This window comes from Geotrypetes seraphini, chromosome 3 (genome assembly GCF_902459505.1).
Source record: "Geotrypetes seraphini chromosome 3, aGeoSer1.1, whole genome shotgun sequence".
NCBI lineage: Eukaryota > Metazoa > Chordata > Amphibia > Gymnophiona > Dermophiidae > Geotrypetes > Geotrypetes seraphini.
In genome coordinates this window covers 217,911,152-217,934,833 of record NC_047086.1, presented here as the reverse complement: position 1 = coordinate 217,934,833, position 23,682 = coordinate 217,911,152, and the positions used below count along the sequence as shown (strand labels likewise).

The 23,682-nt window shown below is 41.0% G+C and overlaps 1 protein-coding gene across 4 annotated transcripts in view; it reads right to left on the bottom strand.

Annotated features, from left to right (window-relative positions):
• Positions 1 to 680: 680 nt before the first annotated feature.
• The window catches only part of ITGA7 (integrin subunit alpha 7), a 208,333-nt gene continuing 185,331 nt past the window's right edge, over positions 681 to 23,682 (bottom strand). For 2 of the 4 annotated variants that reach the window (XM_033936972.1, XM_033936973.1), the window contains exons 21-25: positions 12,933 to 13,034; positions 12,455 to 12,568; positions 12,146 to 12,244; positions 10,530 to 10,655; positions 682 to 2,395 (exon numbers count right to left, since the gene is read on the bottom strand). In XM_033936972.1, coding sequence (XP_033792863.1) covers positions 2,219 to 2,395; positions 10,530 to 10,655; positions 12,146 to 12,244; positions 12,455 to 12,568; positions 12,933 to 13,034 — 618 coding nt within the window. In that variant the 3' untranslated portion in view covers positions 682 to 2,218. Of the gene's footprint in view, positions 2,396 to 9,524; positions 9,638 to 10,529; positions 10,656 to 12,145; positions 12,245 to 12,454; positions 12,569 to 12,932; positions 13,035 to 23,682 lie in introns of all 4 variants that reach the window. The other 2 variants (XM_033936974.1, XM_033936975.1) reach the window with 2 other exon arrangements.

Below are 23,682 nucleotides of genomic sequence, written 5' to 3'. Positions count from 1 at the left end.
CATTGGTGCCATCAATACACCAGTATTGCACAAATGCTCGGGAATGAGATCGCTGGGGGTAGGGCTACCATATGTCTGGGAAAACCTGGATATGTCTTCTTTTTAGAGGACTGGCTCAGTATCCGGAAGGGTTTTTTAAACTGGGGGGAATCTATCCAGGTTTGGCAGGGCCAATTTACACAGAGCCCAGTGGCTCTCCCCCTCTTACCTTCTTGGCGCTGCAATTCAGTTTTCTTCAGGTGACCAGCAGCTCAACAACCTGAGCCTGTTGCCTTTGGCCTGCCCTGGAAGCCTTCTCTCTGCAGTGTCCCACCTACTCAGGAACAGGAAGTCACTGCAGAAAGAAGGCTTCTGGGGCAGGACGAAGGCTCACCTTGCTGAGCTGCCACGGGCCTGAAGAAAAACTGAATAGCAGCGCCGAGGAGTTAAGAGGGGGGGAGAGCCACTGGACTCTGTGTACGTTGGCCTTACAAAACTGGGTGGGCATGCAGGTCAGCTCGGGGGAGGGGAGGCTAGAGAGAGAGAGAGGCTGTGCACAAAAACCAAACTTTGTGCTCCTACTATTTTATGTGGGTGGGTGGAGCTGGGGCAGGGCGGGGTCATGCATCCTTTTTTTTTTTTTTGTCTTCACAAATATGGTAACCCTAGCTGAGGGTAAGGCACTGTCTAACAGCAAAGAACTGTTGTGTTTTCCCAAGTGCGGTCAGAATGAAGAAGCCAGAGCACATCACACCAACACAAAGCCCCAAGTAGTGGCACCCGAAGATACTTTTCCTAGTTAGGATGCAGCCTGTAGGAATCCTTACTGCATGCCAGAGAGGGACCACAAACACACAGTAAATAAACAGAGAAAAAGCTTTCCATTCCAGTGTGTTTAATCATCTCTTAGTCAGCTCGGACCTTTCCCATCTCCTTTGGCAGTCCCCCCTCAGTCGCTCTCCCTGAACTCCCCCTTCTCTAACTGCTCTTGACCTGCTCCCTCACCTCTTTCTTTGCCATCAGCTTTTCCTTTTTGCTGGTTTACTTTAGTCTTCCTATGCTGCCACCTTTTGGCAGTCTGAAGCTCTGCAGCTGTGAATGCCAATGGTAATACCTCTGAGGAGGATTCTCCTAGACAAGAGGCCAACTGGAAGAAAACATGGGTATCCCCGCTGTGCTTCCAGCTTGTACACCATCTCCAGTTCTGTGTACATCTAGCAGTGACATAGAAATGCAAAGCACCCATTGCAGTATGCATAGCTTCAGGCAAAATAAGCATGTTAAAATTTGGAAAGCTCCCCCCTCTTCCCACCCAAGCAAATACTCAGACAAAGTAATCCAGATGCTGTGGGGCTGTTCGTCCCTAGACTCCCGTACTAACAGCAGCTGGCCATGCAGAGTACAGTCACAGCATGAACAGCTGCAGAGGGACCACAGAGGAGGAGATTCTTCCAAACCCCCAACCTTAAAACGAAACGTTGCAAAGGTTTTGAGAGAAGACTGGGCCAGGGCTGGGATCTACTGCTGCTCAGAGAAGGAAATGCACTTAGCACCGTTCCCTTCAACACGGACGGCTCCTACATATGGCTTTTTTTAAACACTGTAACTCAAGTCTGAGAGGCAGTAAGCAAGAGGGTAATTTGCATGTTGAACGCAGCCACGAGTCGCAGCTCTGGTGCTGGCTGTGATGAAGGGTGCCCATCTTATACTAGGGAAGGATGCATTTCTTATACTGTGGGGGAGAAGGACAAAATTTATCTTTTATAGCAGCGGTATCCCAAAGCACATCACAAGCAAAGACAAAAAGTGCAGTCCTTTTTAGTGTAGAAAGTAGGCGGCAATTTGCTTTTGTTGACTAGCACGCAACACATCAAACGTGAGAATGTGAACAGTGAGAGGATGGCAGGCAGTGATGGTTGCCCTGGGTGAGGATTTGCTCTGGATTCCCTGGCTGAATTGCTTTGGTAGGTCCTTGAGATTTAGGCACAGTGTCCGGCTGTGGCCCAGTCAACTCAGAAGCCCTCAGCCACATCAGCACAAGGTGCCCACATTCCTCTTCCCCTGTTTCCCATTTCAGCATGGCAACAGTTGACTGTCAACTCTCCATTAGACTGGGCACAGAGGTAAAATCCAAGGTGACCCCCAGGAATCTTCATTTAAAGTTTGCCCTCCTTAAAAAAAAAAAAAAAGAGAGAAATCCCCCACAGGAGCCCCAGCCTGTGTCCCAGGGGTCGACAGTCTACGAAGCATTGTGGGTGTACCCGTCATTCTCATTCCAGTTTGTCACCCATTCTTTCCTCTGAATGGTCCCTGTCTTCTCTTCCTTGTACAACTGGCGGTCTTCACGTGGGATCTTCACTGCATGGTACTGTGGGACTTTGTTCTCATGGTAACGGGTCCGCTTGAAGAAGCCACACTGGAGAGAAAAGGAAGGACGGGAAAACAAAAATCATATGTAAGAAGAGGAAAGCAAAAGACAATACGTTCTTGTATTTGAAGTAATAAACAGCATTCCCCCCCCCTCCCGCCTGATCCATTCTGTGATCTCACTGTCTGGTACCTAAGACATCATAGTCCAACTCTTTTAAGCAGGAGATGCTAGAGAGGTCACTGCCAGATATCTAAGCAATAAACCCTGCAAGGTACGCTGGAGGCACTTTCAGACAAGCAGCTCAACTCTTATGAATGCAATAAAAATATGGTAACACATCTGATCCTGCATAATATTTCTGAGGTCATCATACAGCAGTTTTCACAGTTTTTGGAAGATGTGGTAAGGTCCAAACAGGATCCTCCATCACTGTAAAAAAGAAATAAAGGTTACAGGTAAGGAACCAGAAACCTCCCTAACCATGATCATAAAGCGCTGTCATGGAGAGAGAATGACTGAGAATCCTGGTGGCTTCCCTTACAGTACAAGCCTCTTGGGTATGTAAATCTGGATTTCAATTTTCATAAGTAGCTCAAGGGTTAATTTGTAAGTTAGAAAATCATAGAGAAATTGAGGAGAACTAGAAGTGACTAACTTTTTATTAGCTGGGAAAAGAATAAGAAGGGATAAGGATGCATGTGAGAAGGGAAGTTGCTTGCTCGCCTTTCCCAGGCACAGAAGTAGATTTGATAGATGCTGTTGTCTAGCTCAATGCATCTCAAACTGTGTGCCACAGCACAGTGGTGTGCCCTGAACAGATTCTGGGTGTGCCACGAGAGATTCCAGAATCTTACTTTATTTTTTAAAAATTCCCTTCATAAGTATACACTAGAATAAGATGACAGATACGTCACAATGTTATGAGTGCCTGTGTGCATAAGGATACAATCACCCAGACAAGCATCATTCTTTGACATGATTGGTCCTTGAAAATTAACAGCAAGTAATTTTATTTTTTATGCAGTAGTTATCCCAACTTGACCAATCAAGGCTTTGTTACCGTTTGGATCTTCCTATCTTTACGAATTTGGATTTTCAGCTCTGACAGAAATTAAGTTGAAAAAAAAAGAGAAAAAAACCAAATCCAAGGAGGAAAACAAGGTTCAACTGTCTGCAGTGAAAAACAATCCAGAACAAACAAAGCAAAAAACTGCAGACCTTGTACACGATGCAGGCAGGCTTTATTATGACAAGTAAATTTAGGTTAAAAACCTTTTACCAGGTGAGGGACCCAACACGGTCCGTGTTTCGGACTAACCTTCGTCAGGGGTCCAATTTTGGTAAAGCAGAAAATTATCAAAAGAAAAAAGCCTTGGGTGATTAGCCGATAGGTGACATGCTGAAAAAACCGCCCGAGCCCGTGTTGGGTCCCTCACCTGGTAAAAGGTTTTTAACCTAAATTTACTTGTCATAATAAAGCCTGCCTGCATCGTGTACAAGGTCTGCAGTTTTTTGCTTTGTTTGAAAAAAAAAGAGAACCACTGTAGATGGTGGATGATGAAATGCCTGTTTGTTTATCCACTATCAAGCCACGTTTTGAGTTAATTTGCACTCAAAAACAAGCACATCCATTGCATTAATTAGCAATTCTATTCTATCTACTTTACCCCCTCCTTTACTAATGCGTAGCATGGGTTTTAGCGCCACCAGCGGCAGTAACTGCTTCAATGCTCATAGAATTCTGCTGCTGCCGGCGCTAAAACCCGTGCCACGCATCAGTAAAGGAGGGAGTTCGTTTCACATATGTATACCCTAGAGGAAAGGAGGGACAGGGGAGATATGATTCAGACGTTTAAGTACGTGGAAGGTATTAATGTAGAACAAAATATTTTAAAGAGAAAGGAAAATGGTAAAACCACAGGGCATAATTTGAGGCTGAGGGGTGGTAGACTCAAGAGCAATGTAAGGAAATTCCTCTTTATGGAGAGGGTGGTGGACCCAAGAAAGTTGATGGAGAGGAAAATGGTGACGGAGTTCAAAAAAGCATGGGATGAACACAGAGGATCTAGAATCAGAAAATAATAGTAAATATTGAAGAACTAAGGTCAGTACTGGGCAGACTTGCACAGTCTGTTGCCGGTATATGGGTGTTTGGTGGAGGATGGGCTGGGGAGGACTTCAATGGCTGGGATGGTGTAGATGAGCTAGAGTGAGCTTTGCCGGACTTCAGTAGTTGGAACTTAAGCACAGTACCAGGCAGAGATTTGGATTCTTGCCCAGAAATAGCTAAGAAGAAGAAAAAAAAATTAAATTGAATAAGGTTGGGCAGACTGGATGGACCATTCAGGCTTTATCTGCCGTCATCTACTATGTTACTCATATATAGCTTAAAAAATTTTGAATAAATAACTCTCAAATTTAATTTTTTGTTGGTTTAGCAATTTTATAATTTCAATTATAATGTGCCACGAAAAACATTTGCTCCATTAGTGTGCCAGAGCTAAAAAAAAAAGTTTGAGAGACACTGGTCTAGTCGAAAGCCAAGGAACTTTCATTATCTTAACATTAAAAATTGTGCCTTGCCATGTCTGTAATAGAATGCTTGGTATAATCAAAAAGGGTATTACAGCCAGAACGAAAGAAGTTATCCTGCCGTTGTATCGGGCAATGGTGCGCCCGCATTTGGAGTACTGCGTCCAATATTGGTCGCCGTACCTTAAGAAGGATATGGCGTTAGTCGAGAGGGTTCAGAGGAGAGCGACACGTCTGATAAAAGGTATGGAAAACCTGTCATACACTGAGAGATTGGAGAAGCTGGATCTCTTTTCCCTGGAGAAGAGGAGACTTAGAGGGGATATGATAGAGACTTATAAGATCATGAAGGGCATAGAGAGAGTAGAGAGGGACAGATTCTTCAAACTTTCGAATAATAAAAGAACAAAAGGGCACTCAGAAAAGTTGATAGGGGACAGATTCAAAACGAATACTAGGAAGTTCTTTTTCACCCAATGTGTGGTGGACACCTGGAATGCGCTTCCAGAGGATGTGATAGGGCAGAGTACGATACAGGGGTTTAAGAAAGGATTGGACAATTTCCTACTGGAAAGGGGGATAGAGGGGTATAGATAGAGGATTACTGCACAGGTCCTGGACCTGTTGGGCCACCGCATGAGCGGACTGCTGGGCACGATGGACCTCGGGTCTGACCCAGCAGAGGCATTTCTTATATTCTTATGTTCTTAATAACAGTCTGCTTCTGAACTCTGTATTCTTTCTCATCCACTCAAGTAGTCTGGCAATGGAAACTTTTAGCTGGCACAGATAGGTTTAAATTTATTTCTTATTAGCATTATATCAAGATTGGATGAACTGAAACAAAAGACTTCCTTGTCAGAAGACACACTGCCACTGACGCTATTATGATTGAATTTAAAGATAATTTACACATGCTAACAGGAGTCAGCGGAATAATCTCACAATTTTATGGTTTTCAAAGATGGGAAGAGATGATTCAGAGAAATGTATACATACGCTTCTGCCAAAAGCAGAGATTAAAAGAGTTCATAACAAAAACCAATATCGGCACCTGTACTATGAGCAGGAAAAAGCATTTTGATTTTCACAGATCTAAATAAAGTCACAGGACAAGATGAGAGCAGGCAAGAACTTTGAAAGCAAAGTCTGGATTATTCTATCCTGCAATGATGAAAATCACTATAAATAATACGGCCAAAACTTTTGAGGATTCTTAAGAGCTAAGTTATATTAATTTTATTTCAGAAAACAAACCACCTGTGTGTACAGAAGGAGATAAAGAATACTGAGATGAGGCAACAAGTAACCCTAACTAAGACTACAGTTTGATTTTTTTTTTCATACTTAACTGATGCTAGGGTCCACCTTAAGAGTCAGGACCCAAGAAAAAGATCTGTAAACGCTACCCTGAAATCTTTCACCCAGTGTATGTCAGCGACCCAAAAAGCAAACAGGATGTTAGGAATTATTAGGAACGAGATAGTAAATAAGATCATGGATATTATAATTTATGTTTATTGGAAGCTTCTATACCGCTATTAATGACTGGGGAGTCGATTCAGAGAGGTTTTCACGAGCTTCAGTAAAGGCGTTACAATGCATGAGCTTCGGTTAAGGTGTTACAATACACGAGCTTCAATAATGGTGTTACAATACATGAGTTAAATATATGTATATCTTACTTATTTATATTATCTATGTACATATACTATTATAATTTCTGTATATCATATATTTATCTTTGTATTATTCATGAGTTCATCCTTTCATGTTCCAAGTGGGTAGTAGCTTGCTGTTTCCTCCATGTTGCTATTCCCCCTAATTGTTTCTTTATTTACCAAAGTGTTTTGTGAAGAATATCGTCTTTATACCTTTCTTGAACTTTTTGGTGTCCTTTTCTAGTTTTAATTCCCTTGGAAGAGAGTTCCACCACATCGGAGCCATCACTGAGAACATTCTTTTCCTGACGCTTTTGTATTTAATGTCTTTGAAAGAAGGTATTTCCAGTAGGTATTCTAGGCTCAAGCGTAGGGCGTGAGTTGGTTTATAGTTGTTAATTCTGTTTGCTAAGTATTGCGGTTCTGAAAGATGAATTGTTTTGTGTGTCAGAAACATGATCTTGAATTTCACTCTGCTTTCAATCGGGAGCCAGTGTAACTCTTGCACCTTGAGTATTGTGCATAGTTCTGGTCACCATATCCCCAAAAAGATATAGTAGAATTAGGCAAGGTTAAAAGAAGAGCGATCAAAGTGATAAAGGGGATGGAATTCCTCTCATTTGAGGAAAGATTAAAAAGGCTGAGGCTCTTCAGCTTGGTGATTGAAGTCTACAAATCTTTAGAGGTGTAGAACAGGAAAAAGTTAATTGTTTTTTTTGCTACATCAAAAATTACAAAGACTAAGGGATACTCAATGAAGTTACAGGGAAATACTTTTAAAAACAATAGAAGGAATTTTTTTTTTCACTCAAAGAATATTTAAGCTCGTTGCCAGATGACATGGTAACAGTGGTTAACGTAGCTAGCTGGGTTTAAAAAAGGTTAGGACAAGTTCCCAATTTGGCAAATTTCTGTGTGAGAGCCAGGATTGTCACTAGACAAAATGGCCACTCGGTTCCCAAACTCCTGCCCAATCACACAGTCTCTTGAGACCTTTCAATGGAAGCAAAACCTGGATGTCTCAATCCGTCCTCCCTTTTCTGGAGTCATATGGTAACCCTACTTCAAGAGCATGTCTGAACCTATTCTGAACCTTCTACATTGGTCATCTTGACCACATCCTCTAGCAACACATTCCGTAGTTTAATGATGTGCTGCCTGATAAAACATTTTCTATGATTTGTTTTCAAATCTGCTGGTTGTTAGTTTCACAGAGCATCCTCTGGCTTTAGTGTTGTTTGAAAGGTTAAACAATTATCCCCTGTCTAACTGTGGTACCCCACTCATTAGTCAACACAGCTGTTCTGCTCTCTTCTGGCACTATGCAGCTGTCAGTGAGCGTGAGCCACTCTGTGCGTGAACTTCTTCAACGGTCTCAAGAGACTGTGTGATTGGGCAAGAGCTTGGGCGCCGAGTGGTACTGACCACTTTGTCTAGTGACAATCCTGGCTCTCACACTGAAATTTGCCGAAGTGGCTCCTGCTGAAAAAAAGAGCAAAAAATATTAGAACAGTGGAACCATCTTACAGGTCTTCTGAAATACACAACCTATACAGTTTATCCTAGAGTCAGTTACAGCTTAGTCTTCTGGGAATGCATCACCATTACAGCTCATGTACTGTTCCGTCATTGCAGAAGCTTATGTAAACCGCTCTGAATTAACTCTCCAGTCATTAGTAGTGGTATAAAAGCTTTCAATAACAAACATAACATCGACTTAGAGACCGCAAAACCGTGAGGATCTATGCGGTTTACAAAAGATTAATTTATATCACACATAGAAGAATGAAGAAAATTAATTACCCAAAAATCTAGAAAATAAATCTTCAAATGCCTTCTGAACTCCAAGTATGACATAGATACAAAGAACAGTTGCCTAAAATCTTTATCCCAAAGAGCTGCCTGATATGACAGTGTACGTTCATGATATCTTTTAAATTTGCAATCCTTCACTGACGGGTAAATGAAAATGAACAAGCTTTGCAAGAATATTTTGGATTAGGGACTGTAAATACAATAAACAATAATGTCTATATCTAGAAACTGCGCAAAAAAAAATTATTGTGAATGCACTAAAAACAAGATAACACAATCTCTTTAATTCTGCATGAATGACTATCAGGATTAGGTCCTGACAGCCAGACAAACTCAAACAACCCTCAGTGCATACTTGCATTTCTATTGGTCTGTATAGGAGGGGTGGGATGAGAATGATCATCATAACTGTCGAGTTTCTTTGTCAAGACTGGGAAAGGCCTAAAGTTAATTGAGGGAATGCAAGGCTACAGGTTCATAAAATGCCTAATATCCTTGCATCGCACTGATGTCTATGATATCACCATGACTGGATTAAGAGGTCACTGAAGGAATCGGGCTGATGAACAAGCAGGGATTAGCAATCAACAGTGAAAGTGAGGTGATGCAGAACCAGTAGTGAGGAGAGAATGGAATTTAAACCCTGATGGGGGAGCTCTTTGGTTTCCCACTAAATATGGTAATGCCCCTCTCCCCCCCCCTCAAAAAAAAAAACAGGCTAAAACATGAACCCTAGGAACAAACTTCAATGTTCCATTTTAGATAGTTGGTTCAGTCTCTTTTCACAGTCCATGCAAACTCCTGCCCAGGGCTACCAATGTCCTCATGTACCATATGCACCCACCACGCAAAGCCTCCAACACACCTGCACTCTTCTGAACGCACACATGTGCTCAAGCCTGTTAGTACATGTGCTCGACACACCCACAAAGAAATGCTCTTACATGGAATTATTAATGGTCATGCAAATGCTCTACAGGGGCCCTTAAACACGTCTGCATTCGGCTCCATATCCCCTCGTGAGCTCTCCCACATGCGCATACAGACACACGTGCGTGCAGGTACCCCGGTGTTCACACTGGTTGGCAGTACACTGCACACGATTCTTTGCCCCATGCCAATTCAGTTCCCACAGCAAACAGGCGTGTGCAAGCTGCCAGGGTTACCACTAGGCTTCCTCAGCCTGCTTCTCCACTTCCGAGGGCTGCAGGACTAGGTGGGCTCTGTAATAATTAGTGGCATATTTGGACTCTTTGGTGCTCCTCTTGAAGAACCCACACTAGGAGGAAGGGTCACAGCAACATCAACAGCTGCAGCTCATGGCAGTAACAACAGTATTGTAACAGAAATGAGGCCCAGTTCAGCTGGTAAAAGCACTTCCAGAGCAGGAATATCAGGATGCTTTTGAAATCTAAAACTATGCCTTCTAGGCTCACTCAGGCAGGATTCCCCTTCCCTTTGTGTTACCATTAGGTGTCTCGCTTTCCTTTACATTTAATGGAGTTCCCCCTCTTACCTCCTAGTTCCTTCTTGTAAACATTAATTTGTACCAATAAAATGTAAGATAGGTGGTATAACAAACCCTAAATAAACTTGAAACTTGATGATTCGTCTCTCCCGCAGTTGTGTCCTGAGATTAAAGAGGAGGAATTCCAAGCTCCCAACTCCTAGAATAACTTTTCAGACCTTCCCAGCTGCCCAGTAATGGGATGTGGTAGCTATCTGAACCCTGGGGGGGGGGAGGAGAGGGTTGAGGCAAAAGAATTCCTACACCAGCAGAGACTATCCCAAAGGTTTCAGGATGCCAGGATAATATCTTCTCAGCTGAGAGCCCAAACCAGATTCCCAAGTACCAGGTACCAGTCTGTGTGGTTTGGATTACACCTCCTCCACCCTGTCCTTGTCTAGTTTTGGATATGCTCTCTCCCATATTAGGGTTACCATAAGGCTCCAGAAAAAGAAGCACAGATTGAGACATCCGGATTTTACTTCCATTGCTTTCAACGGAAGTAAAACCCGGATATCTCAATCTATCCTCTTTTTTCTTGAGCCATATGGTAGCCCTATCATATCCCTGGTTTGACTCACAGGACCATGTTAGAGCCTCAACTCCAAATTCTCAATTTATCCCTGATACAGAGGCCCCAATATGGGGGCCTGAGGCTCCTCACCTTCCACAGGAGTAAGACCAGCAGCGCCAGCATCAGCATTCCTGCCAAGATTGCGATCAGTATGATCCACCACGGGATGCCACCATACTCCGCAGCATCAGGATCGGAATAAATCACCACGGGGATCTGAGAAAGAAAGCATTACAGTGAGTTTTACTCCACCTGGGCTCTTGTGTCATCTTAAGTGCAGTGATACACAGCCTGAACATGGGACTATGTGATCTCTTTTGGACACCAACTTTCTTTTTCATCATGTCTTTGGTTTAAGTTAACAGCAAGGTGTGTGGCAGAATTATCACATCCCCACTATGTAAATGCTTTTAAGATAGGTCCAGAAACTCAACTGGACTGAGGCAACCACCTCATTTCCCAAAAGCCACCTTAGACAGGATTTGAAGTGGTGGCTAGAAATACATTTTCAGCCAGTGGTGATCAGTGGTTTTTGAGCCGCTTACAGCCATGGGCTGAACTGAGCCCAAATATTCAATGTCAGGCCATATCAAGGCTCTGAATACCACACCCAGGTTACAGTGATCACTTGGAAGGTAGTCATATATCTAGGGTTACCAAATTTTGCATTAAAAAAAAAAGAGGATGGGGTTATAGGGGGTGGGTTGACATTTGGTTTTTGGTGGGTATCTTTTGTCTCCGTGCAGACACCACGCGGTAGACCCTTTTGTCTTGTGCTTTGGCTAGTTTCTGGTTGTTTCTGTTTCCAGATTGTGGTATACTTCTTTGTATTTTCATTTTCTTAATAAATCTTTGAAAAAAAAAAAAGAGGGTGTGTGGCCTTGCCTTGTTCCGCCCTCGGCCCCACCCCATTATGGCCACAGCCCCGCCCTGTTCCACCTACAGTCCTGCCCCATATAAACCTTGTCTCTTCGGGACTGTGTCTGGAGGGCACCTGCGCTTACACGGATGCATGTGACGTCATCACGTCACATCCATGCATGTGCAGATGCCCTCCAGATGTGGCCCCGAGCTCAATGGTTTTCAAACCCCGGAAAAGACTTCCAGGTTTTGAAAACACATCCAGATGCCTGGACAGTCCTCTTAAAAGAGGACATGTGCGGGTAAATCCGGACATCTAGTAACCCTATATGTATCGACCAATATTCAGACCAGGTCCCAGTGGGAACAACTTATTTAAATGGATAGCAGACCGAATATCACCACTAACCAATCAAGTATTAGCTCCAGCGAAACTCTACCCACAGATTGGCCCAGCACTAACCAGACAGGGACTGGGCAGTCTCAGGCAAAATTCACAACCTGCTTAAGTGCCACTGAATATTGCTGGAAGGAGAGCTCAGTGAGTTTTAACTGGACAACAGCCTCACCTGCCTGGTTAAACCTTTTTGAATATCGACCCCTGTAATGCTGTGGCCATTTCTCATCAGCTAATCAGGCCCCAGCACACTGAGATGTACAGACTTCTAGAATTCTCTTTCAGAATCCTGGCTGGCATCTGCTCTCAGACCCCCTGACAGATTCTTAAATAAGACTCAGGAGCCTGAAGAATGCCTGTTCTCAGTTTCAGGCCCTGCAAACATCTTTTTGCAGGCTCCTTGGCATGGCCAGAAGATGACTGCAGACCCATCAGGCTCAGGTAGTACCTGTGTTGTGGCATCCTTCAGCACCAGGTTCTTAATTGTGGATTTCACAGTGATATTCGCGCGGACAATCAGTTCCACAGAGCTGATAGGCGGATAATCCTGCAGAGGGGAAGAGAGAGAAAAAACAGAGGCATTAGCACATCTCTCAGGTCCCTGTACATCTGTGTCCATGTTTCCTCACTGAGGGAGGGGCTCTGTTGCTGCGAGCCTGTGCTCCTGTTAGTTCTATCTGTTAGTGTGAGAAATTCCCAGCCCCGTGTTCCCTGGGAGAGGGAGAGCCTCTGTTCCTTTGACTCTGTATCCGGTTACCTCTAAGAAAGTGCTGTTCCAGAGTCTGGCGCGGACCTTCAGCACAGCTTGACTGTCGAAGCTATACAGAGGGCACTGGAAAACAAGACATCTGGCTGTTCCTCTGGCACAGTCCTGGCAGAGAGATGGAGAGAGAGTGAAAGCAAAGACACGAACAAAGCAGGGAATGGATTCACACGGCAGGCACCACAAACACATTTGCCAGAAGTGCAGGAGTTTTGTGCCCTGTATAGCTGGGGCAGTTAGATCTGTCACATCACTTATTTGTCACACTGCCCACACATTCCTAAGTAGGGAATACTGCACCCCTGAACCTAAGTCTCTGTGAAGAAAAAAATACTGTTAGTCCTTAGGGATCCTACCAGGTATTGGTGACCTGGACTGATCACTGTTCTGACCCACTGTGGTGGTTCTTATTTTTTTTATCTCATAAAGGCAGAAGAGATGTGCCAGTTCTGTAACACGGTATCGTACTTACCAGAGGCACCTCCTTCTTTCTGGCAGCAAAGGCAACCAGCCTCCGAGATCCAGCACTGCTAATCTCAGCATCACGCCTCAGCCTCCTGTGGCCGCCAACAGCCTGTGGATAAGAATGAAAGATGGACAGAGAACATGAAAGAGAAAGAAGGAGAAGACAGTTCAACAAGAAGGTAGAGATTATAGAGGCAGGCAAACACTGAGTTGAAAACCTTCCACCAGCAGAGGGTGCCATGCAAATCCACTACCACTAATAATGCAATGAATTGGGGGGGGATAGAAAGGGGTTTACAGGACATCACTGTATCTTTGCTGGGGAAAGGGCCAACTCCTTATAGTTTTTCCCTATTGTCATCCTTTACAAGCTGTTAATGCCTCTGAGTGGGAGAATCTGACACTGCTTTCCTACCAGATGTTAGCATGTCTGTGGCTCCAGCTGTTCCCTGCAGCTGGGAACAAGCACAGCGAGCAGCTCCCAGGCAGAACGGTAATGCTCAGAACATCTGTTCTCAGTTAGCTTCTCTGGGAAACACTGAGATCCCAATTGAAGAGAAATTTCTGATGATTTCCCGCTATCCCTGTAAATCTAAGGACAGAGAAGGACCACAGACCCTCCTTCCAAATCAGACCCTTTGCTCACCCTCACCATACTATTACAGGATCACAATGTCTCTCTTCTCTTGCCACGACATTCTCTACTGTGATACTACATTGCAGGGCCAGTCTTAGTAATGGCAGAGCCCTGTGCAGATCAGTTTGATGGGGCTCCCTGCCCTTCCTAGTTGTGTCCCCACCTAGCCCTGCTCCCTGCTGACAAGATTTGATTTTTTTTTTTTTTAATTTTATTTATGATATTTCAAATTAAGTCCAATCCAGCAAAACTTACACAGAAAAACTGGTTCAGATAAGCACAATGCTATCTTAGGAAACCTAGCATTAGAGAATGACATGGTGACCCATTCCCGTGGTAAACCGCAACAAAACCACGGGAACGGGTAAACTTTTGTACTGTTTACCACAAGTGTGGGAACAAAGCTCCACAGGAATGGTAAAAAAGCTTCGATTCCACAGGAAACCCCACCCACAATCATAGCCCCCCTTACGGCTCCAGCCATCCCTCCCTCCTCGCATGTCCGGCAGCTCCAGCCCCACTCCCTCACTCGCGGATCCGTTGGTTCCATCCTCCCCCCTCACTCATTGGTCCAGTGGCTCTAGCCGGCTTCCCTCCATCCCTACTGCTAGCACACACCTTGAAGAGCGAACCAATCTGTACACACAGCTGATTGACGGTGCTCGTGGCCTTCCCTCTGCTGGACCTCTCCTTATGATGTAACTTCCTCTTTTCGCAAAGAGATGAAGTTGTATCATAAGGAGGAGCCTGGCAGAGGGAAAACCGCAAGCACCATCGAGCAGGCGTGTGTGTGCAGAGATCAGCTTGCTCTTGAAGGTGTGTGCCAACAGGAAGGAGGAAGGGAGGCAGTCTGGACCTGTCAGACCCGCGAGGGAGAGGGGGGGGTCAGACAAGTTTCAAGTTTATTAAAAATATGATTAATCGCTTATCGAGACTTCTAGGCAATGTACAATAAAAATTATGGGAATACATATATTTTTTGGTAAACAAATGTGCAACAGACGAAGACGATAACAGATGTACTAAAAACATGGTTGGAGAAGGATGAACTACAATATGTAAAGAAAAGTAAACAAAAAAGGGGGAGTTTATATAGGATTCTTTAAGAGCAAGGCAAAAAATTTAAGCAAGCTAATTCTAGGAGACAAGGATGGTTAGCTATGGTTTACAGCTCAAAAGCATCTTTGAATAAAAAGCTTTTTAAGTATCCTTTGAACTTGTTTAGGTTTTTTTCTTCCCTCAAGTAAGCCGGTAGCGAATTCCATATTAAATGTGCTGTTACTGAAAAAATAGCCGTGTGATGTGTATTAATAACTTTTAATGAGGGAACGGATAAACTTTGAGCAGTAGATCCGAGTGGTCTTATTGATGTATGAGGTATAAGAATTTTGTCGATAAAAGTTGGCTCCTTTGCGATTTGAACTTTAAAATTAACAGTGCTATTTTATAGGTTATCCTATGCGAAATAGGAAGCCAATGAGCTTTTTTCAAGAAGGGGGTGAAATGGTCAAATTTCATGGATTTGGTAATGATTTTAATTGCGGTGTTTTGAATCATTTGGATCTGTCTTAGTTCTTTCCGCAAGATACCTTTGTATAGAAAGTTACAATAGTCGAGTTTAGATATTACAAGCGAATGAACCAGAATATTTAGAGGAAGGTTCAAGGAAGTTTGCTAGAGAATGAATCATTCCTAATTTATAAAAACTGCTTTTAACCACAGCACTGATTTGTTTGTGAAAACTTAATTTGTGGTTGATAATAACGCCTAAAACGTTTACAGAAATAACCATTTGGAGTGGAGTATTGTTGATGCATAACGGAGAGGATAGGGAGATACCATCTTTCTATGGAAAGAGGATAGTTTTGGTCTTAGGGACACTCAAAGACTGCATGTTCACATTTAACCAGTGACTAATACTCCCTAAGTTTTGGTTGATATCGTCTATTTCGCTAGTATTTGTTGGATCGAAAGGGTGGAGGAGCTGAATGTCATCAGTATAGGCAAATACTGAGAAACCGATGGACTGGATTATGTCAATAATGGTGCAAAAAATATGTTGAACAGAAGTAGTGAAAGTATAGATCCTTGTGGAATCCCGTGATTGTTACAGTACATGTTAGATGATGAATTATTAAATACCGGACCCGTGAGAGGGGGAAGCTGGAGCTGTCGGCCCCGAGGAACAGAGGAAGGGAATGCAAGGCAAAGCAGATGGGCAGGAAGTAAGGGCACAGGAGGGGGCTGGGGCTGAAGGTAAGGGAGAGAGAGGAGTTTGACCTATGGAGGGGAGGGCTGGAACTGAAGGGAAGGGAGACAGCTACAGGACCTGCAGGAGGGGAGCTGGAGGGAAGGGGGATTGGTGCTGCACCTGTGGAAGGGGAACTGCTGGAAGGAAGATAGAGAGATGCTGGACCTGTTGGGGGAGAGGCTGAAGGGAAAAAGAGATGCCATACTAAGCAGATGAAGGAAGAGGGAATGAAATACTGAACACAGCAGAGAGAGGGAAAGACACAGGGAGGTATCAGAAACAGAGGGAAAATAATAGAAACATGATGGCAGATAAAGGCTAAATGGCCCATCTAGTCTGCCCATCCGCAGTAACCATTATCTCTAAGAGATCCCACGTGCCTATCCCACGCCTTCCTGAATTCAGACATAGTCTCTTTCTCCATGGAGAGGAGAATAGGGACAGGGACACAAAGGGAGATGCTGCATGGAAATGGTACATGTATGGAGAGGGTCAATGCCAGACATGGGAGGGGGTATATTGACCCAGAGGGAAAGTACCAGATATGGAAACTTGGAGGGGACATGATAGAGACTTACAAGATCATGAAGGGCATAGAGAAAGTGGAGAGGGACAGATTCTTCAAACTTTTGAGAACAAGAGGGCATTTGGAAAAGTTAAGAGGGAACAGATTCAGAACCAATGCTAGGAAGTTCTTCTTTACCCAGAGGATGGTGGACACCTGGAATGCGCTTCCAGAGGGTATGATAGGACAGAGTACGGTATTGGGGTTCAAGAAGGGATTAGACAATTTCCTGAAGGAAAAGGGAATAGAAGGGTATAGATAGAGGATTACTATATATAGGTCCTGAGCCTGATGGGCCGTCGCATGAGCGGACTGCTGGGCATGATGGACCTAACTCAGCAGAGGCACTGCTTATGTTCTTATGGGAGAGAATAGGAACACAGAAGGGAGATTAGTACTGCAGGACATAAAGTAGTGATGATAAATACAGGGAGATGGGCACAGGGGAGATTCTGGATTGGGAAGTACAGGGGACATAAAGAAGGAAAAGATAGGTACACAAAGATGGAAGGTGGATGGTGAGTACAGAGAAGAAGAAATGTCAAATGGGCAGGAGACCCTGATGAGTGAGTTAAGAGATGACAGAAGGAAACAGAAACCAGTGCCTGGGACCAACACGACTTGAAAAATAAGTTGACCAGACAACAAAAGGTAGAAAAATAATTTTATTTTCTATTTTGTGATTAGAATATATGAGAACTGAAATGATTATCCTGCCAGTGCTGGTGTTAGACATGGGTAGAGTCCAGGGCAGAAATTTAGGAGGGGACCCCCAAAGCCCATTACTAGCCCGTGTCATCTTCAGCTTCCAGTAGGCTTAGGGCTTTCTCTGTCCATGAGGAAGTTTGTGTTGGAGGGGAGATAGATACATAGTGGCTGTGCAAGGGGGGGTAGAAGTGAGCTTCTTTCACATGTTCTGCACTCACTCAGTTCCTCACACTTTCAAGAATGATGCCTATAAATCTTTCATTTGTTAATTTTGCCTCATATTTCAAGTTTACCTTTATTTATTTATTTATTTGATGAATCGCTTATCACAATATCTAAGCGATGTACAGTTAAAAACCATCAGAGTGTGGTAATACATTTAGTTTTCAAACTTCACTTAAGAGACAGACATACATTTAATTTACAAAAATCACTTAAGAGACCGACAGAGGTTGACGAACAAGAAGGGGTGGGAAAGAAGGAAAGAAGTTACAATTTTATTATCTGTTAGAGTTTGACATCAAAGGGTAAAACACATTGGGTAGTAATGGGATAAGATGAAAAAAGAAGAATACAGGAACCTAAAATGACTATGTTTTATAAGTCAAATGCGTCCTGAAATAAATATGTTTTTAAAATTTTCTTAAACGCAACAAAGTCTGTTTCGTTTTTGATAAAATTAGGAAGGGAGTTCCACAGTGTGGGTGCTTTCACAGAGAACATGTCATTGCGTCTTGTGCCTATGATTCTTAGTGAAGGGACTGAAAGCAAATTTAATGAAGAGGATCTTAAAGAACGAGAAGATTTGTGTGGAACTATCATTTTTGCAATATATTGGGGTTCCTTGAAGCTCAATGTTTTGTAAACCAAAAATAATATTTTAAAGGTAATTCGATGGGTTATGGGGAGCCAGTGTGATTTAATTAATAAGGGGGTAACATGATCAAATTTCTTTGCATTGTAAATTAATTTGACTGCAGTATTTTGGATGATTTGGAGACGTCTATTTTCTTTTTGAGTTATGTTAATTAGGAGAGCATTACAATAATCTAGTTTAGAGATAATAAGAGAGTGAACTAAAATATTGAGTGATTTAGCATCCAAAAAATTAGAAATTGAACGTAATCTAAAAAAGCAGGATTTAACTATTGCGCTGATATGGTCGTGGAAAGATAAATCAACATCAATTATTACACCGAGGATTTTCAGCTTAGATACCGATTCTAAAGGAGTGTTATCAAGTATGAATGGTATTTTTTGAATTATGTCTCCTTTCCAAGTGAAAAGCATGGTTTTTGTTTTTTGGGTATTTAAAGCCAGTTTGTTATTGTTTAACCAGGTTTTCATTTTTTCTAATTTGTCAGTGATGATTTTTATTTCTTCTATGTTTTCTGGGTTGAAAGGGTGCAGTAGTTGAATGTCATCAGCGTATGAGAAAGTTGTAAATCCTAGTGACTGTGACATGGTGATAAATGGGGATAAAAAAATGTTAAACAGAAGAGGGGATAATATTGATCCTTGTGGAACTCCAGAAGATAAAGAGAAGTTTTCAGAATAGGACTCATTAAATTTAACTCTCGAGATTCGGTTCGATAGAAAGGATGATAACCACTGTAAGACTTGGCCATCTATCCCTAATGATTGCAGTCGATTAAGAAGAATTTCATGATCAATGGTATCGAAAGCTGCGGATAGATCTAGAGAAAAGAGTGCTACAGATTTATGATGGTCAAGAAAGTAATGAATATTTGTAACAAGACCAATCATAGAATATTCAGTGCTGTGATATTTTCGAAAACCTGTTTGGTTGGGATGTAATGCGTTAGAGGATTCGATGAATTCAGAAAGGTTTCAAGGTTTCAAGGTTTATTCAATATTTGATTAATCGCCTATCGTAACTACTAAGCGATTTACATTTACAGAAAATACATAATAAAAGATTAACAAGAATATAATAAAATATTAAAATCAATTTAAAACAAACTAGACAAATTTGGACAGGAAACATTGGGAAAGAAGGGGAAGAAATACAATTTATAATAGGAAAGGGGGGATAAATAAGGGTAAATACACAGAATGGATGGGAAAACAAAATAAATATATAGCTGACTGAAGTAAAAAGGGAATTGTGTAGAGTGATTAGCAATTCAATTAAGAGTTAAAAGCGTCTATAAAAAGAAAACTCTTAAGTTGGCTTTTAAATTTGTCGAGGTTTTTCTCCTCCCTTAAATAAAGTGGGAGAGAATTCCATGTTTGTGGTGCTGTGACTGAGAAAATATACTGTCTTCTGGTATTTATGATTTTGAGAGAGGGAACAACTAATAAAAGTTGCTGATTAGATCGTAAGGTTTTTTGAGAAGTGTATGGAATTAGAACTTTATAAATGAATGATGGAGTTTTGGATGATAAAGATTTAAAGGTGAGTAACGATAACTTATATAAAATTCGATGTCCCACTGGGAGCCAATGTGCTTTTTGTAATAAAGGGGTTACATGGTCAAATTTTTTGGCCCCAGTAATTAATTTAATTGAAGTATTTTGTATGATCTGTAATCTTCGGACTTCTTTTTGGGCCATTCCTTTGAATAAAGCATTACAATAATCGAGTTTTGCAATAATTAATGAATGAATTAATATATTTAAAGATTTTGCACAGAGAAATTTTGAAATAGAACGGATTTGACGCAGTCTGTAAAAAGAGGCTTTGACTACATAACTGATGTGGTCATGATATGTTAAGTTTTCATCAAGGATGACGCCTAAGATCCGAATTTTGTTAATTTGTTTGAGCGTTACTCCTTGGATTTCAATAGGAACAGATATTTTATGATTTTCTTTCCAAGGGAAGAGTAACGTGTTGGTTTTATTAATATTTAGGGAGAGTCTATTGTTGTCCAACCATAAATGAATCTGATTGAGTTTGTCATTGATATTCATGATTTCAGATTGATTATTGGGGTCGATAGGATGTAAAAGTTGGACATCGTCTGCATATGCGAATACTGTAAAACCGATGGATTGACAAAGAGTCAAAAGGGGTGAAAGAAAAATGTTGAAAAGAAGAGGGGATAAAATAGAGCCTTGGGGAATACCATATGGATTAGAAAAACTTGCAGAAACAGTATCGTTGAAAGAAACAATAGAAGTTCGATTGTCCAAGTATGACCTAAACCATTGAAGAACTTGTTCGGAGATACCAATAGATTCTAATCTATTTAATAATAGGTTATGATCGATTGTATCAAATGCTGCCGAGAGGTCTAATGAGATCAAAAGTACAGAAGAGTGGTGGTCCAAATGATAGAGTATTGAAGATGTCATACCTATCAGGGAATGTTCGGTGGAATGATTTTGCCTGAAACCAGTTTGATTGGGGTGTAAGATGTTTGTTTGCTCTATATAATTTGATATCTGAGTAAAAACAATTTTCTCTATTATTTTTGCGAGAAATGGGATATTAGCAATTGGTCTATAATTTGTTTCATCTTCGATGCTTAATTTGTGATCCTTGATAATGGGATAGATAGTAGATGTTTTCCAGGCCAATGGCATAGCGTTGTGTTGTAGACTTTCCTTGATCATAAAAAGTATTAAAGGTCCGAAAAATTCGAAATGTTGTTTAAGAAAAAAAGGAGGAATAATTTCATTTTGCATACCTTTGCTGTTGATTGTCCTGATTATTGATTTTAATTCTTCAAGGGAGGGAAGATGAAATTGTGTACATTTAGCAGATAACTCAGAGAGGGTAGCTATGTCGTTTTGTTCAATGATCTCTTTGTCATTAGTATCAAATTTTTCTCTAATTTTTATAATTTTTTCAACAAAATGAGTTGCAAGTTCTTGAGCTGTTGGTAACTGATTTACAGAGCATGTTGGTTTTTCACAAGATGAGGTAATTGTTTTTAATATTTTATATAGAGTGGAAACATTTTTTGTTTTTGAAATTTGGTTCGAATAGTATTTCTTTTTGGCTTGATTTATTTTTTCCTTATACATATTGGAGTGATTTTTAAATTTTTCTAAATTAGTTTGATTCTTGTTTTTCCTCCAACAGCGTTCAAAAACCAGTTTTTCAGTTAGTTTCATTAGGAATGGTAGGTTTGAAATGGGGCGGTAATTAGATGAGTCATCTGGACTGGATTTGAAGTTTTTTAAGATTGGTATAACAATAGAGGATTTCCAAGTGGTAGGAACAGTAGAAGAAGAAAAACTTTTTTGTATGAGTGATAGCATAAATGGACCAAAATAAGAGAAATATTTCTTTAGATAGAACGGTGGAATAAGTTCCGTAGGAGAACCTTTTAAGTTGATTGACTTAAGATGTCTTTCAATGTCGCTTATTGTTGGAATTCTGAAATTTATACATTTGGCTGTTGGAATAAAGTTATTTGTGGATAAGTTTTCAAAAACAGAAGAGGTAGATGTGTTGGTCGAGAATGTTTGTCTTATTTTTGATATCTTTTGGCAGAAATAGTCTGCAAGTTCTTGTGATGTTAATGTTGATTTTTGCTTTGATGTGTTTTTATTTTTTTCCGGGTTAACTGATTTAAGGATATTAAAGAGGACGGCAGAATTTGTTGCCTTTTGGATTTTATTATTATAGTAAGATTTTTTAGCTTGAGTAATTTCACTTTTATAGTAAAGAGAAGTCTCCTTAAATTTTTGAAGGTTGGTAGGGGTTTTAGAAATGCGCCATTTCCTTTCAGTAGCACGAAGTTGAGTTTTTATTAGAGAGAGATTTTTAGAGTACCACGGATTTTTTATTCTTCTGTTGATTATTGTTTTATTGATTAATGGTGTTTTGGTATTTAATATGGATTCTAGATTTGAGTTCCAATATTGGAGTTGATCTTCAATAGTTTCAAATGATGGAATAATAATAGAAGGGCTGAATGTAGACGAAATATCAGAACTTTCTAATTGAGAGAAATCCCTGTATGAGAACGTTTTGGTTTTGGAGGAATGGTTTAATAGCTTTTGATGGGGGAAATAAAGATTTAAAGAGATTAGACAGTGATCAGACCAGGGAATAGAAAGAATATTCGGAGTAGAGTGGGATAAAGATTGAGATAAAGGGATTAGAATCATATCTAGTGTGTGTTTGGCTTGATGAGTAGGTTCATGAATCAGTGTTTGCAAGTCTAGATCTTTGAACAGTTTGATAGTATCTAAAGTTTGTGGGTTATTGCGATTATCAAAATGAATATTAAAGTCACCCAGTATGATTGGACAGTTAGCTGTTGAGCAAAATTCAAAGAGAAGATTATGAAGTAATGATAATTTTAAGTTGTCTATTGGAGGGGGGATATATAGTAAAAGAAAGTCAGTTTTATTGGCAGAATTTAATTTAAAATGGAGGTATTCAATAGTGGAATTGATAGTTGATTGCTCCTGTAGTTTAATTAGGTTTTTAAGAAAGATTATGGCTAATCCACCGCCTTTACGTTTATGGCGGTGGTTCCATACAAAATCGTAGTTAGGGGGACAGCAAAAAGAAAGATAGGCTTCCTCTCCGTCAGATAACCATGTTTCAGTTATACAAAGAATGTGAAAGTTTTGTTGGAGAATGGCGTCTTTAATGAGATGATATTTAGTTTTAAGAGATCTTGTATTGATTAAGCCTAATTTTAAATTAAGAGATTTGGTATGGGTGAGTGTTTGAGAAGATAGGATAGATTGTGGTATTAAATCAGTTGAGAGATGAGAGAGAGTAGAAATAGGTAGGAGTGTGCTTGGGATTGATCTGAGGGGTTTATGAACAATAGGTCTATTATTTAATTGCACTTGAATTTGTTGAAGATCCATATCTATGAATTCTTTTGTTTGACTAGGATGCTTTAAAACGTATGAAGAGAAGAAAAAAAGTATCAAAGCTGCAGGTACACAACTTGTAATGTTACTGAAACAGCTCATTCCTCCTTATCCACTATTTTTGATTATACTACTACTACTACTACTGTTAATTATTATCTATTCGCAGCACTGTACAGAGTCATGAAGGAAACAGTCCCTGTTCGAAAGAGTTTACAATCTAAACAGGCAAAACAGACAAACAGGATGTCATGGATACAGTTACGGGGAACAGTTAATCAGTGGGCTCGGTTGGAGGGCAGAGGAGTAGGGTTAAGGATTGAAAGCTAAATCAAAAAGATGGATTATACTGTACTATCCTATTTATATTGTAGTTCTCTCTCCACCCTCACTTATTACTCCTTTTTCAATCTCTCTTTTACTTTCTACCCTTAATTTTAATTTTATTGCAGACCGCTCAGATGGTATATAAAAATTTTAATAAATTTGGAAACTTGGAAACAAGAAGTCTTCACCATCTTTATCCTAGGCCACTCTCCCTACTCTTTTCTGCCACCTGCCTCTCTTCCTATCTGCTCCGTCATCCTCTTTTTAAATTCTTATACTCTCCTACAACTGAGGTAGGTACATACTGGTACTGTGTGGCTAATCTAATCTAATCTTTGATTTTATATACTGATTCATTCCAACAGGAGGGCTCGACTAGATTAATAAGATTAGAACAGAAACTATGGGCCTGTTTTACAAAGCCGCTCTAATAGCTGCTGCGCGGTAACAGCCCCGAA